This window comes from Mustela nivalis, assembly GCF_964662115.1.
Source record: "Mustela nivalis genome assembly, chromosome: 8".
NCBI classification, from domain to species: Eukaryota; Metazoa; Chordata; class Mammalia; order Carnivora; family Mustelidae; genus Mustela; species Mustela nivalis.
Window position 1 is genome coordinate 70205207 of NC_139027.1, and position 15247 is coordinate 70220453.

General features: G+C 36.4%; 1 protein-coding gene across 31 annotated transcripts in view; it reads left to right on the forward strand.

Moving 5' to 3' along the window:
• The window catches only part of NRXN1 (neurexin 1), a 1174729-nt gene that overhangs the window by 609436 nt on the left and 550046 nt on the right, over positions 1–15247 (forward strand). For all 31 annotated transcript variants that reach the window (XM_082745351.1, XM_082745353.1, XM_082745378.1 and 28 more), the window contains one exon: positions 251–370. In XM_082745351.1, the coding sequence (XP_082601477.1) occupies positions 251–370 (120 nt within the window). The remainder of the gene's footprint in view (positions 1–250; positions 371–15247) is intronic.

The window sequence follows — 15247 nt, forward strand, 5'->3', positions numbered from 1 at the left end:
AGCTATGTGCTTGCTTTTACTAGTTGTTGTTTACTATTCTACTGTATTTTGTTCTATATCTGAAACTTCAGAAACCTTCCTATTACAGCTTCTCTGTTGCTAATTCAGGTGTGTGAACTAGAACTTTCAACACTGGTTTGCTCTTGTAATTTGAGGTGTTGGCAACTACTATATGTGACCTAGCTCATGTATGAAACACTTGCGGATTTTGTTTTAAAGAACCCAAGTTTCTTTTGGATTGTTTTTGCAGGACCCAGCACAACCTGCCAAGAGGACTCCTGTTCTAATCAAGGCGTGTGCTTGCAGCAATGGGATGGCTTCAGCTGTGACTGTAGCATGACTTCCTTCAGCGGTCCACTCTGCAATGACCGTAAGTACCTCTCTGAGTATGGACTCAGATGGTCATCATTGCTTCCAGTCACTATGTGATGCCCAGAGTCTTTATAGTATCTGTGAGCTAAACTGTCATAGTGAGGAGAAGCAGTTGTTTCTACAGAAAGGGCACTTTTGCAATACTAAAGTCTTAATCAAGGATGCCATTAGCTAAACGCTGTGATGTAGTGAGCGTTTGGTTTGCACCTGTTTACTCTAATTTTTTGAATTGCTAATAATGGTCACCTTGTTGAAAATACTTTTTTTCATTTCCTACGTATGACAGTCCTCCCCTGGTTCCTTCAAAAGAGATTTTTTATTGCTTTATATTAAATAATATTTAATTCCAGAAGATTATATGTTGAGGGCTATAATTTTTGTGAAGGGTGACATGTCTCATTATGCTTCCCTTTCTGTATCTTTTTAAACTCATATCTGCCTTTTGCTTTAAAAAACAATGTTTAAACTTTGTCCTTCAAGTACTCTCTTATATTCTAGCCACTTGTGGATTTTTCCTTCTTTTATCTCACAATATAAGCATGACTCAGAAACACAGCATTCACATTCTATCATGGAATATCTGCTCGTACCTAATCTGTATGGTTGCAGTAAGAATTTTAAGACTGAATTAACTGGTATATAGGATAACGTCCTGTTTCTTAACTTTCAAATAGACCATGCTTTATAGCACTATGTCAACATGGTAAAAGCATTTTCTACAAAACAACAAATTCCACTATATTGAGAATATATTTCAGGCAAGGCCTCCTGCTTATGAAACAGAGTGCATAATTTATATTATAAATGAGATAATGTTTAAGGAAATGCTCTAGGATGCAAGATGCCGTGATTGAAGTTCTGGATTTGGGGACAGAGGGTGGACTTGAGTATGGATTTTAAGGAGGATGAGAGTTTGTTCACTTTGACCTTTGTCTGTTGGAGACTCTCTTTTCGCCTGCACATATGTGTATGGCATTGTTGAAGATGAGGTCAAACTAAAATATTCCATCGAATTGAGTTTAGGAATATGGTATAACTCACCAGTTATCTTCAGAATTTCTCTTCAAAACATTGAATATAGGTGTAACAAGAAATTATTACAAAGTAAAATATTGGAGGAGACCTATAAAAATCGCATCACCATAGATGGTGTAATATTTTGTCTCCATCCTACCAGCAACATCTTCCGTAGAATTATCGTAACCTTGAAACATGAACATGTATTCAAACCATCATACATTTGCACAAACAGTAACCCCAGTTGGGATTCTATAAATAATCTTAAATGAAGGCTCAGCAGATACTTTTTGTATTTCCATGTACCTAAAGCAAAAAAAAAATAAAAACCTTATATATGCTTTTAATATATGCAGATATGTATACAGAATAGTAACTTCCTGCATTTGCTCCTGCCCCATAGAAAATAACATAAATTATTTTCAAGGACAACCAGAAGACTGATAATTTGTTATGATTTTATTATGGTAAATTTTTAATCCTGAATATAATCCTGAAAGATGTAGGACTACATGTGGTAGCTAAGAGAGCTTCTTATTGCATGAAAATGTTTTTCATTTTGCTGAAGAACTTTTCTCTGCCAAACTTTGCTTAATCTAGTTTCCATGTTTTATAAAATAGTTGCCATTTGGTTGTGTCAGATAGTATATTCTCTTATACCAGTTAAGTTTGAAGAATATAATTTTCTGTGTGTATTTGCTAGACATTTCCTAACAGAACATCAAGATCCTACCCTAAGTATCATGCTGTCTTCACATCATTTTTACAGAAAATTATTTGAATGCTGCTCTTGGATGATAGTGGTGGTGATGATAATGATAAGGCTATTTGTTATTTTCTTGTAAATAAGGTAAATGTCATTCAATGAATGTGTCTCCTGATATGCCTCTTGCACAAATCAGCATTAAAATTACTTTGGAGGGCTCTCAGAATACATACATTTTGATTAAATCATTACCTCTTAATGGGTTTTCTGGAAATGGGAAATGGTTTCTTGGTTTGTGCATGGAGTTTTGGTGGTGAGGCGATGTAGGCATAAATCAATATTTAAAAGCAAATCTTATTTTCATATCAACTTTAATTTGTAGAAAGTACAATAGTGACTGTTACCTTTGTTAAAAGGTAAACTGAAGCATTAAAAATTTTAAGGGTTTATTTGAACAAAAATCAATTCAAATCAGGTAGCATCCGGTCTAGCAGTTAGAAAGGTGCTCCAAGGAGCTGTTATGAAATGAAAGAGTTATAGGCAGAAGAGAGCTATACTATATTGGGAAAAAAAAAAAAAAAAGGCAGGCTGTTGATTGAAAAGTTACTTTCCTTTAGGGAATGACGGGGGTCTGTGGGGCAGCTAACCTAACTATTGCTGATTGGGAAGTTCCTGATTGACTGGTTTATGGGAATGCCAAAACTGTAATTAAATTAAGTCTTGGTTTGGAGACATAGGGCTTAGCATAAATGACTCCATACAGGGCCTGGTGTCTTTTTCTTTTCTGTTCTGTTCTTTTCTCTTTTCTTTCTTCTTTTCATACCTTGAAGATAGGCAATTGATATGGCAATAAGAGAGTAGCATGCCATATTTTCTTCAGTTGTTAAATTCATCAAAATAAGCATTACTTTTCTGTATCTCCTGATTTTTCTGAGTTGCACAAACAGAATTAATGTGATTCCTGGGATTTTCACAAACACTTTTTTATATAGAGGTTGACTTTTTTTTTTTTTTAATTTAATGAAGCCATTTAGGACAGTTCATTTCTTAATGAAATTTCCGTTTGTAGCTTAGGTATTTATCCATAAATTCTGTGATAGCAGTCTTCAACTCCATAGAAAACAAAACAACCAAACCAAAACAAATGAACAAAGGAAAATAAAAGAAAGTATTTTAAAAGGGGAAAGAATGGGCCACATTACAAATAAGAGATGTTTTCTCTGAAATAGACCTTTGGATTATCATCTTTCTGATAAATTTCATAGAGTGGGTTAAAGTAACTAGAAAAGTTTATTTATGTTAGCCTGGAGATATAATTAACAATGGGAAGATGGGAATACTTTTTAGCTTGTAAGTATAATTGTGGGTAAATCATACTAATTAATGCACTTAAAGGCATCTTTCAAAAAGAGGTACTTATCCAAAATGATGCCAAAGGCTACTTTGAAAAGTGTTTGTGAAACCCTTTTTCCCCTAGAAAATTGCCATGTAAATGACCTACTCATTGAGAAAAGCAAGTGCTGTGTATATTTGTAGTGTAGTGTAGTGTAATGGACTTAGCTCGATTCTTCCATACCATTAATATATTTTAGGTCCTTAATATTATTTGGGGAAGGGCTTATTGTAGTCGCATTTCCTGGTTCAGTTTCCCATTTCTTATCCCTTCCTCCTCCAATCTGCTCTATGCATTCTGACCTCTTTTGTTCTTTTTTCCTATTCTCCTTACTTTAAATATCACCAGCTTTTCCTGATTCTCCTAACCAGAGGCAGTATTTTTCCTCCACTGACTGCTATAGAACTTTGTTGATGCTATTTTATCAGCCATCATTATTTAGGTTTGGTCTTATCCCCATGTAAGACAAAGACTACATGCTTCTCCCAGGTAGTATTCTTTTCTTTTCTTTTTTTGTCTGATAAAACTGACTAGTTTTATCCATGCTGACTAGATGCATGGATCTTGCATAAGGGTTTCTAGTAAACCCCAGCAGTTAACAGTACTCTTCAAATTCATTGATTTGGAGTTCATCAACCTCTGTGATCTGGCCCTAGCTTTTAAAGATTTTATTTATTTATTTGACAGAGAGAGAGCACAAGTAGGCAGAGAGACAGGCAGAGAGAGAGAGAGGAGGAAACATGCTCCCCACTGAGCAGAGAGCCCAATGGCTCGATCCCAGGACCCTGAGGTCATGACCTGAGCTGAAGGCAGAGGCTTAACCCACTGAGCTACCCAGGCGCCCCCTGACCCTAGCTTTCATTTTCATTCTTATCTGTTGCAGAACCTTGTCCATATGGCACGTTAGTGCCAATTAACTTACTTATGGCTTTCTGAACAACATTTTACTTTCCCAATTTCCTCACCATTGCTTATGCTAATTTATCCTCCTGGGATTGCTCTCATTCCACCTGGAATGAATTCCTTTCACTATATCTGTTTGAAGAAATATAATTTCACTTTCAGTCTCCACTTAACTGTTTCATCCCATGGAAACTTCTCTAGTCCTGGCCTTACCTTTCCCCTCTTCTGAAATACTGAGTAAAGGTCTTTTTAACATACCGTATATTGAAGTTCTTGTGAACTTTTTGTAGGTGTAACCACTTACTTGGTGCTTTCTATGTGCCAGACCTGTGCTAAGAGTTTACATTCACTATATAAAAATCAGCGTATCACCCACTGATGTTTGTGCATGCATGCGTGCGTGCACGCGCGCGCACACACACACACACACACACTCTGTTATCAAGCCATTGTGCTATGCAATAATCCTTTTCCTGCTTTCACCCTATGGTACAAAATAGAATGTAACTATATTAGCTAATTTAATGTCAGGTGGGAGAAGATGAATATGGCTATGATCACATGGAAAATAGTGAACATGGTAACATTGTCACATAATGTTTAGTACAGAATTGTTGTGTGCCAAATTATGGTTCATCTTCAATGGTGTCTGTCACCACAACGGAATAATACATCATAGTGCTGTCATTTTGGTGCTAGAAGGGTATGGTCCCTGCCATTAAAGGACTATTTGTAGAATTCTAAATTTTCCAGAAGAAACTCTGATAGGGATTTATTGTATATTTTGTGTGAGAATTAGAAATGTTCACTGAAACAAGATTTGACTGTGACTTGTTACCATGACATTTAAAAATATCTTCAGCTTTGTTTCTCACCTTTTTTGTTGTTTGACAAGAGAATCCAATATCCAGTGTTTGAGCATCAGTATCAGGACTACTGGAAATGAATCATAACATGTATAAAAAATAACTGGATCAAAGTCACATTATTTCTGTCCCATTTAGAGCTGCCACTAGAATTAAGCTGTGAGCTGATTTGTTGCCAGTACCATTTAGGGATGAATAAAATTTAGCAATTAGCTATGTCCACAACCAGATCCTCGCTGTGAGTATGATGAATCTTATTAACCTTGAATCATTCAAGCATTTCTAAATGGCGGTCTTTAAGTTGTTTAAAGCAATACATAAGCAGTATTTACAGATAATGCCATAGAAAAATTATCTATGGGGAAACAAGGTCAGACCTGTCTTAGGTTAGACCATAAAGAATTAAAATATTGTTCATAGTGATCAGGAAGTGCCATAAAAGACAGAAAGCAATGCATCAGATATGATAGAGGAATGTTCTTTATCATAGAAATATTATCTTCTATTTAATATAAATTCATCTTGTTCTTATTGGTAATAGACATCATAAAAGTAAATACAAGAAAGCATTGGTCTTTTCATTTTGCAATTAAGCAGTCAAAGGACAGTTTTAAGCTTTGTCTATATAAGAAAACTCAAGTGGGAGAAAAACCCCAAAGAGTGGTACAGAGCATTGCTATATTTGAATTATCTGGATTCGCTCCCTGTACTATTCATCAAGTCCATGACTCTGAATAGCTTTTGCCTCTGTGCTAAATGGTGCCAGTTTGACCCCAGAAGTCAAGAAAGAAGACCCAGTTGAATTTTTCTCCCTGCAAGTACTCTCTGATTTTTCTGGCTCACTTAATGTTCTGTGGAGACCTTCATTTGGCTTTTATGTTATGCTCACCATTTTGGGGGCTTAGCTAACTCTAGAGCTGGGCTTGGATGCTTGCGTTAGTGGGATAATATTGTTGTATCCCACCAGAACCCAACTAGACTCGTGCATTAAGAGAAGGTTCTGCCAGTCACCTTGGTTAATTATCCTTAAGGGGTTACAGTGCTTTCAGTTCTCACTGCATGATATTTCAAAGAGTTCTATGACCCTAGTCTGTGTCTGAATGATTTTTTTTTTTCTCTGTGAGTATATTGTGCTCAGGTTTCTCACCTTGCTTCCCAGCTATGGTAACGCAGGCAGTGCAGGGGCTGCTAGGGTAGGGAGACTCTCTGAATCTAAGATGTGAGTTTTTGAAACTTGAGGCCTTTAGATTTACTTTTACTTTTTAAAATGGCTTTTACCTCACCAAAACTGAGGCACTGAAAGCCCTTGCGAACAAAATGAAGATTAATCATGGTGAATTCTCAGAATCCTGTTTAATACTAAATAAGTATCAGTGATAAATAATTTAGCATTTATTTATTAATCAAGATGTGTGAGAGAGTGAATGTTAAATAATTCTCCAACTTTATAGAATCAGATTATCATAGGCATGTTTTTATTTATTTTTCTTTCTCCAAGTTTTTATGTAAATTTTAGTTAGTTAACATATAGTGTAATATTGGTTTCAGGAGAAGAATTCAGTAATTCATCACTTATATAAATACTCAGTGCTCATCACAACAACATTGTCCTCCTTAAGCCCCATCACCCATTTAACTCATCCCCCCCACCTCCCTTCCAGTGATCTTTAGTTTGTTCTCTGTGGTTAAGAGTCTGTTTCTTGGTTTGCTCTTTTTCATCCCCATGTTCTTTGTTTTGTTTCTTAAATTCCACATATGACTGAAATCATATGGTATTTGTCTTTCTCTGATTGACTTCTTTCAGTTAGCGTAATACTCTCTAGCACTGTCCACATTGTTGCAAATGCAAGATTTTGTTCTTTTTTATGGCTCACTAATATTCCATCTTATATAATAATATATATGAATGAATGTATGAATATAGGATGGACATTTGGGCTCTTTCTGTAATTTGGCCATTGTTGATAATGCTGCTATAAACTTCAGGTGATATATCCTTTTGAATTAGTATTTTTGTATCCTTTGCATAAATACCTAGTAGTGTAATTGCTGGATCATAGGGTAGTTCTGTTTTTAACTTTTCAAGAAACCTCCATACTCTTTTCAACAGTGGCTGTAATGGTTTGCATTCCTGCCAGCTATAAGAGATTTACACTTTTTCCACATCTTTGTCAATACCTGTTTTTTCCAGAGTTGTTAATTTTAGCCATCCTGACAGGTATGAGGTGACATCTTATTGCAGTTTTGATTTGTATTTCCCTGGTGATGAGTGATGTCTAGCATCTTTTCATGTGTGTGTGGGTCATCTGTGTGTCTTCTTTGGAAAGTATCTACTTATGTCTTCTGTCCATTTTTTAACTGGACTGTTTTTTTTTTGTGGGGGGGGGATAAGTTTGACAAGTTCTTTATATATTTTGGATAGTAACCCTTATAAGATAGGTCATTTGCAAATATCTTCTCCTACTTTGTAGGTTGCCTTGTAATTTTGATTGTTTTCTTCACAGTGCAGAAGCTTTTTATCTGGATGAAGTCCCAATAGTTTGTTTTTGGTTTAGTTTCCTTTGCCTCAGGAGACATATCTAGTAAGAAGTTGCTATGGCTGATGTCAAAGAGGTTACTGTCTGTGTTCTCCTCCAGGATTTTGATGCTTTCCTGTCTCACATTTAGGCCTTTCATCCATCTTGAATTTATTTTTCTGTGTGTTGTAAGAAAGTGGTCCAGCTCTTTTGCCTATTGCTGTGCAGTTTTGCCAACACTATTGTTGAAGAGACAGTCGTGTGTATGTTTTTAAGGAAGGTGTATAAGAACAAAAGTAGTTTAGACTTTGTGAAATAGATGTAAGAATTGTGATTGATTGTGATTGTGATTGATTTAGAAAGAAGTGGCTAGATTGGGCAAGTTTTTTATATACTTTGTCACTGTGGATATACCTGGCTAGTGTATAAGGACTCCAAAATATTTTAATGTAGATCACACCAAAATATTTTAATGCTAATGACATAATTAATGGGTATTATATGCATACAGTTTACAGTTTATAAACCATACATTTTCAGACTTCAAAAGAATCTTATTTTCAGTTTAGAAATGTGCATAAACAATGAATCTTGGAACACTGAAAAAATAAAATTTAATTTAATAAAAAGAAAAGAGGATATTGAGGCACAGTCAGTAAATCATTACTTTGGGATAAAATGGCTAATAATTTTCACAGACAGATATGAATCTAGGTCTGTCTAACTTGAAGATCATATTCTTACTTACACCCACAATTCCTTTCAAAGAGGGAAAGATTCAGTGTAGATGCTGTTGAAATTTCCCAGATACAAAGTTCCTATAGAAGTTAGTAATGACTGACAGTTAACATTGCAGATTTTTTTTTTCTGTCTTTATCTCACTCTTCATTCTTATATTTAACTTTAAACATTATGTTGCAGGAAATATGATCCTCCCCTCAACTGCTCTGTTGCCACTTCTAAAGATAAGTTAAAAATTTGTAGCTGTCTCAGGCACGTACTGTCATTAACTTCCAGATTTGTTATAAAAAGGTACTGATTATGAAAGAGAGATGGGGATTTTCTGTGATTTCTCTATGACAGTCTAAATTTCTCAAAAATGATAATTTAATCTTCAATAAAATGATAAAATCTTTGATAAAATCAGGTGAAATATTTCCCAAGATTCTTCTGCTTGAATTGGATTCACAAGATATGTTATGGAGAACGAGCAGGTAAGATTCAGAATTGTGCTGACCAGTTAATGCACATTGAGTGTTTCATTGTGTTGATTATATCCCAGGTTCCTCTTTATATAGTTGTTGAGGATGAAAGAACAACAACAAAAAAATGAAGTCAGAGATTAGCAGGCCAGTCTTAGAAGGTTTTTAGAAGACACATGGGGGAAACACAAGAGGATGCATGAACCCCGCATCACGAAAAGTCACTATGAGATTAATAGTAAAGACCAAGGGTCCCTTGTATTTGTAAAGAAGGGAAAGAAAGCCCAGGGGAAATGTGCAGGGTCCAAAAAAGGTCATGATAAAAATAACGTTGTGCTTGCATTTAGGAGTAATTCTACTTATAAAGAAAAAAAATATTACTGTGAAGAAAATGCACCTTTACCAGTGATCCCTTTTCCTTCCCCGAACAAAGCATTCTGTGTCTTTAATGAGATTTATTATAGCAATTAAAAAGTGTAGGATTCTTTTATGGGGAGGAATTATGGTCTCCTCTGCAGCTCAGTGCTGTTATACATTGTTACTTCTCTGGTAGCGTTCTACAGCAGCATAAAGTACAAGGATGATCTGTTAGCTCTGGGTATTATGGAGTGTATGATTTTAATGACCCTAATGATCTAAATTCACATCTGTCAGAAAGTGGCCTGTAGAGCCTGAGGCTTAATCTCCCCAGGATTTGGTGAGATAGGAAGGTACAAAGGCGTTTCTTAACTTGAAATGATTTCAGAATGAAACAAGTTTCATAAAAGGATGAGCTGATACAGAAGGATGTTAAAAAAAAAATGGGTCGCGAGCAAGGAGGAGGCTGTGTTTGACGGGGACAGAGGAAACTGTGTTCATGTAGGTGTGAACACTACTTATAAATATATAACATATGACCCTTTAGGGAGAGAAACAGATGGAATATGTAGTGGAAAATAAAGAATACATTTTGCTTGGTTTCTTCACTGGAATGGCACAGAGTATATTTTGATGTTCGACTTCTCCTGTTGGAAAGCTTTCGAGGCCTCAGGTGGATTACAGCAGCTCAGGGCAGTACTGACATCAGGAATGGTGTTGGATAAAAGCAGACCTTTGGATATGTGTGCGAAGCTTCTTCAGGTCATGACATAATGCGTTAAACACCCCAGCCAAGTTTCCATGTCAATAACTTGATGGTCACCTCGCATGCCTACTAGGAGGAATCGAGAATTGAGAATCTAGATTCCTGCAATCATCACACCCTCATAGTAAGACAGCATTACTAACACTGTGCGGTTCATCTCTCATGACATCTATCATGAATTCACTCTCCTGGGTCCTATTTAGGGCAAGTGCTCCATTTTACTAAATTAAAAACAGAAAAGTGTCAGAGAAATACCATTTCCTCTCAGCCACAGGAAGCATCACAAAAGTAATTAAACTGGATTTTGATGTGTTGGGAACATTTCTTTTATTGACAGTGACAATAATTTTCTAAATCAAAACCTGGAAACACTTTCAGTGTCGTTGAAGTGCAAAAGATAAAAACTTAAGTTCTAAAAATCAAATCAGTCTATGGAGTGCAGTATGAGAGTCTGCTGTGTGAGTCTTGAATGCAACCTGTATTTTAGAGCTCGGTGCCTACAAGCTATATGAGGAGGATAATTTTGTTTTTAGCTTAGTTCCTGCAAACTGTGTTGCTATAAAACCAAATGGAAAAGGTCTTTACTACACGCTATCATCTGTGGTTTTAAAGTCACCTGGAAATCCCAGTCTCCCTAACCCCAATATTTCCTCTTCTGATTTAGGTTTTGCTGACATCCATTGTCTTGGCATTCCTGCATCCCTTCATTCATCATTTAGGGTTCTCCACATCTCGCTCAACAAACACAGCTGTACAGTGTGCTTTCTCTCTCTTATGCCCAGCCATTCGCTCTGTGATATGGATACGTACAGAGACAAACCAGTGTAGTCAGTGCATGCTCTCTTTGCCTTCATCTGTGATGAATGACTGACTCCCCCATCTAGATAGTTCTCTTCAACTTCCACCCTGCCCAGGAAAATTCAGACCCAGGTCAAATCAAGTTCATCCAGAATAAGACAGTCTGTAGTTAGTAGGTGATTTCTTTTGCTTCTGAGTCTTCAGATGTTTACTGTGTAATAGGAATGGGTTTTTTAATTTATTTTTTTAAATTTTATTTATTTATTTGAGATAGAGAAAGAATGAGAGTGAGAGAGCATGAGAGGTCAGTGGGAGAAGCAGACTCCCTGCTGAGCAGGGAACCCGACGTGGGACTCAGTCCCAGGTCTCCAGGATCTTGACCTGAGCTGAAGGCAGTCGCTTAACCAACTGAGCCACCCAGGCCCCGGGGTTTTGTTATTTTTTTAATGTGCACTTACCTTTATTTCCTAGTTCTCCCTTATATCTTATTTTTCTACTTTTGATATTATTTCTCACAGGCCTAGCCTATTGTAATGCTGAGTAATATTTGAAGATGAGTATTTCAAAATCTCCATTAGTTTTTTTTTAGAGCAGGTTTGGGTTCGCAAAATATAAAGAGGACGGAACAGAGATTTCCCACATGCCTCCTGTCCCCACTCATACATCACCTCCACCATCAGCATCCCTCAGCAGGGTGGTAAATTTGTTACAATTGATGAACCAACTCTGACACATTGTGATCACCCAGAGTCCATAATTTACAAATTAACTGATGTGTACATCCAATCCTATGGTTCTTTCAAAAAAATATATATATACATATTCCATAATATCTGGCAGGATAAGGGATTATGTTTTATCACATTACTGTAAATGCATTTTTCATTATCTATTCCTGATAGTAAAGACCCATGTGGAATTAGAGTCTTATGTAGCCAGAAAGAAAGTGCTTTAAGTAAAAATCTGTGTATGTGTCAAGGGGGAATGTGGGTGAGTGTGTGTGCATGTGCATGCCCACATACCACAGGAGAGGGATTTAGAAACATGACATTCTATTTTCTTCAAACTCTGCTTAAGTTTGCTTTGTAACAAATTAAACTTAACCAATTCTGGGTCTTCAGTGTTTTCGAGGTAACTATTTTTATTCAGTTTACTTTTTTCTCATTAATGAACCAATACCTACAGGAATAATCACATCATGATGAAATGCTACACTGCTTATTTGATCTTTTTTATAAACTTAAACAAAATTTTACAATTTGGGGGTATTTTTCTAGCAATAATGTAAATTATCTTGGGGAAAATAATACTATTTGTCTTATAATAGCATATCACTTGTGTGCCCTGATTTAGTCCACCAGTGTCCTGGAAGAATTCTTTCAGTGTTGCCTTTGCACTATCTCTGGAAGAGTCAAGTGCCCATTTGGTGTTACATAGATGGAAGCATGATGGAGCTCAGAATCTTCTTATTGTTTTTTTTCTTTTCTATATTAAATATGATGACGATAGCATTTATACATACAATTGTACCAATTACAAGAGGCTTACTTGGCCTAATTGTTCTGGTTCAGTATTTTAAGTGAATTTTCCTAAAACCAGTTTAATAGGATGGTGAGTATTCTCTGTTTCCAGATCTACCTAAACCATAGCCGATCTGCTGAGACTGACAGCATTGGAAATAGAACTTGCTAGATTGTTAGAGGGTTGAGAAAAAAGTTTAAAAAGTAATTAACAAGAATATTATACTTTGTCTACCTTAATCAAGAAAGCAGTAGTAAAATGAAAGGGCTGGACTGTCAGTGGATCCCAAATTGTCATTCCTGGACCAGCAGTGTCCACATAACCCATGAACTTGTTAGAAATGCCCATTGTCAAATTCAAGACCTCCTGAATTAGAAGGTATGGGGTGGATCTCAAAAATATGTATTTTAGGACCTTTGGGATGAATGTGGCACACACCCAGGTTTGAGAACTATTAGCCTAGATGATCTGTAAGGTCATCTTCTTAGTTCTGTGCTTTCCAGATAATGTAAAACTTTATGTAATGAAATGAAGGAATTTCTGCCTAGGAATTTTTATAAGTAAAACATCATAACTAGATTTATGAAACAGTTTCAACACAATCTTGAATGTTTCTTACATAGCAGTTTAGAAGAAATAACACAAATTTTCATTTTGATTATCAGCCTCCTCAGTTGGCTGGCAATCTTAAGAATGTTTGAACAGTTCCCATTCACACTATTCCTGCTGTGAAAAATCTAGTTCAAGGCAAAATTTCTTCTGCGGTATGAGGAAAACGACTAAACCCAAGTGTACATCTCTCTGTGCTTATCCTGAGAGATTCTTTGGAATAATATTCTGATAATTGATATTGATTTGGAAGCAAATTATTTTTCTTACCTGAAAAAGACTATAACCTGGAAGAAACTTGAGTCAACTGAACCACTGTCAAAAATGCCCTTCAACAGAAGACATGAACAGACACTTCTCCAAAGAAGACATTCAAATGGCTAAAAGACACATGAAGAAATGTTCATCATCATTAGCCATCAGGGAGGTTCAAATAAAAACCACATTGAGATACCACCTTACACCAGTTAGAATGGCCAAAATTAAGACAGGAAACAACAAGTGTTGGGGAGGATGTGTAGAAAGGAGGACCCTCTTACACTCTTCGTGGGAATGCAAGTTGGTGCAGCCACTATGGAAAACAGTGTGGAGATTCCTTAAGAAATTAAAAATAGAGCTTCCCTATGACTTAGCAATTGCACTACTGGGTATTTACCCCAAAGATACAGATGTAGTGAAAAGAAGAGTCATCTGTACCCCAATGTTCATAGCAGTGATGGTCACAATCGCCAAACTGTGGAAAGAGCCAAGATGCCCTTCAATGAACGAATAGGGTGAAGAAGATATGGTCCATGTATACAATGGAATATTATGCCTCCATCAGAATGGATGAATACCCAACTTTTGTATCAACATGGATGGGACTGGAAGAGATTATGCTGAGTGAAATAAGTCAAGCAGAGAGAGTCAATTATCATATGGTTTCACTTACTTGTGGAGGATAAGGAATAACATGGAGTACATGGGGAGAAGGAGAGGAGAAGTGAGCTGGGGGAAATTGGAGGGGGAGACGAACCACGGGAGACTGTGGACTCTGAGAAACAAACTGAGGGTTTTGGAGGGGAGGAGGGTGGGGGTTGGATGACCTTGGTGGTGGGTATTATAGAGGACACGTATTGCATGGAGCTCTGGGTGTGGTACATAAACAATGAATTTTGGAACACTGAAAAAAATAAATGCCCTTCAAAAAAAATGCCACTTACAGAAGATAATATATTCTTCCTTTTTTCATTGCCTTAAACATACCGTGCTGTTGCCTATCCCTTAACACCTCTAAAAATGAATGTGGTCTCAGTTCACTAGGAATTCCCCAGAAACAGTTTCCCTTCTCATTGACACATATGTCATATCTAGTATTATCTTCATATTTGTGTATTTATCTTTACTCACATAGAATGATCAGTATGTGAAAACTCTTCAGCTGGGATCCCACTGTGTGACCTTGAGCAAGTCATGAGGTTTGTAAGCCCAGGTTTCCTCATTATAAAATAAAAAGTCTAGGTTGCCTCATCTTCAAGGTCCCTGGAGCTCCAGGGTCTGTGATCCATTGTCAGTATATTCTTTACCTTCTTTTCCCTCAACCCTAGACCTATTTTTACTCATATTTAAGGCTCTTCTAGAACACAGCCTACAGCTCAGTCTCACCACACTAATCTTAAACTGTATTTTAGCCAAAGACCTTTCCTGCCAAGTCCTATAAAAGGGAAGAACTTGGAAAAAGAAATCTGATTAATGGAAACTTTGAATTAATCCTGAAACACAAGGCAAAGACTTTAGCTGTTTGTTTCTTTCATGTTTGTATTGCTATTTATTAATAGCTCCTTTCAAATATCTATTTATATCAAATTTGTTTTAAGCTGAAAACTTTACTTGTCTAAAAATCATGCCTGTGTCCTTAGCTAAGGACATGCTAAGTATAATTTTTATTGGTACTTAAATAAGTGCTTTTTGGCGATTTAAAAAACTCAATTATCTAAGCAGGGATGCATAATTGTTAATATGATCTGGAATCAACTACTAATTGAGCATCTACTGTGTGCTGGGTTTTTTTTACATTACTTTTTCTTCTCTTACACCACCCTTACATAATAAGTATACTGGCATCTATTTTACAAAAGCTGTATCTAACGCAAAGAAGTATGCCCATGTTCACATGTTAATTAGAATAAGAATTCAGGCTTGTCTCATGTAAAACTGTAGTCTGCCTTCCAGAGACTGCATC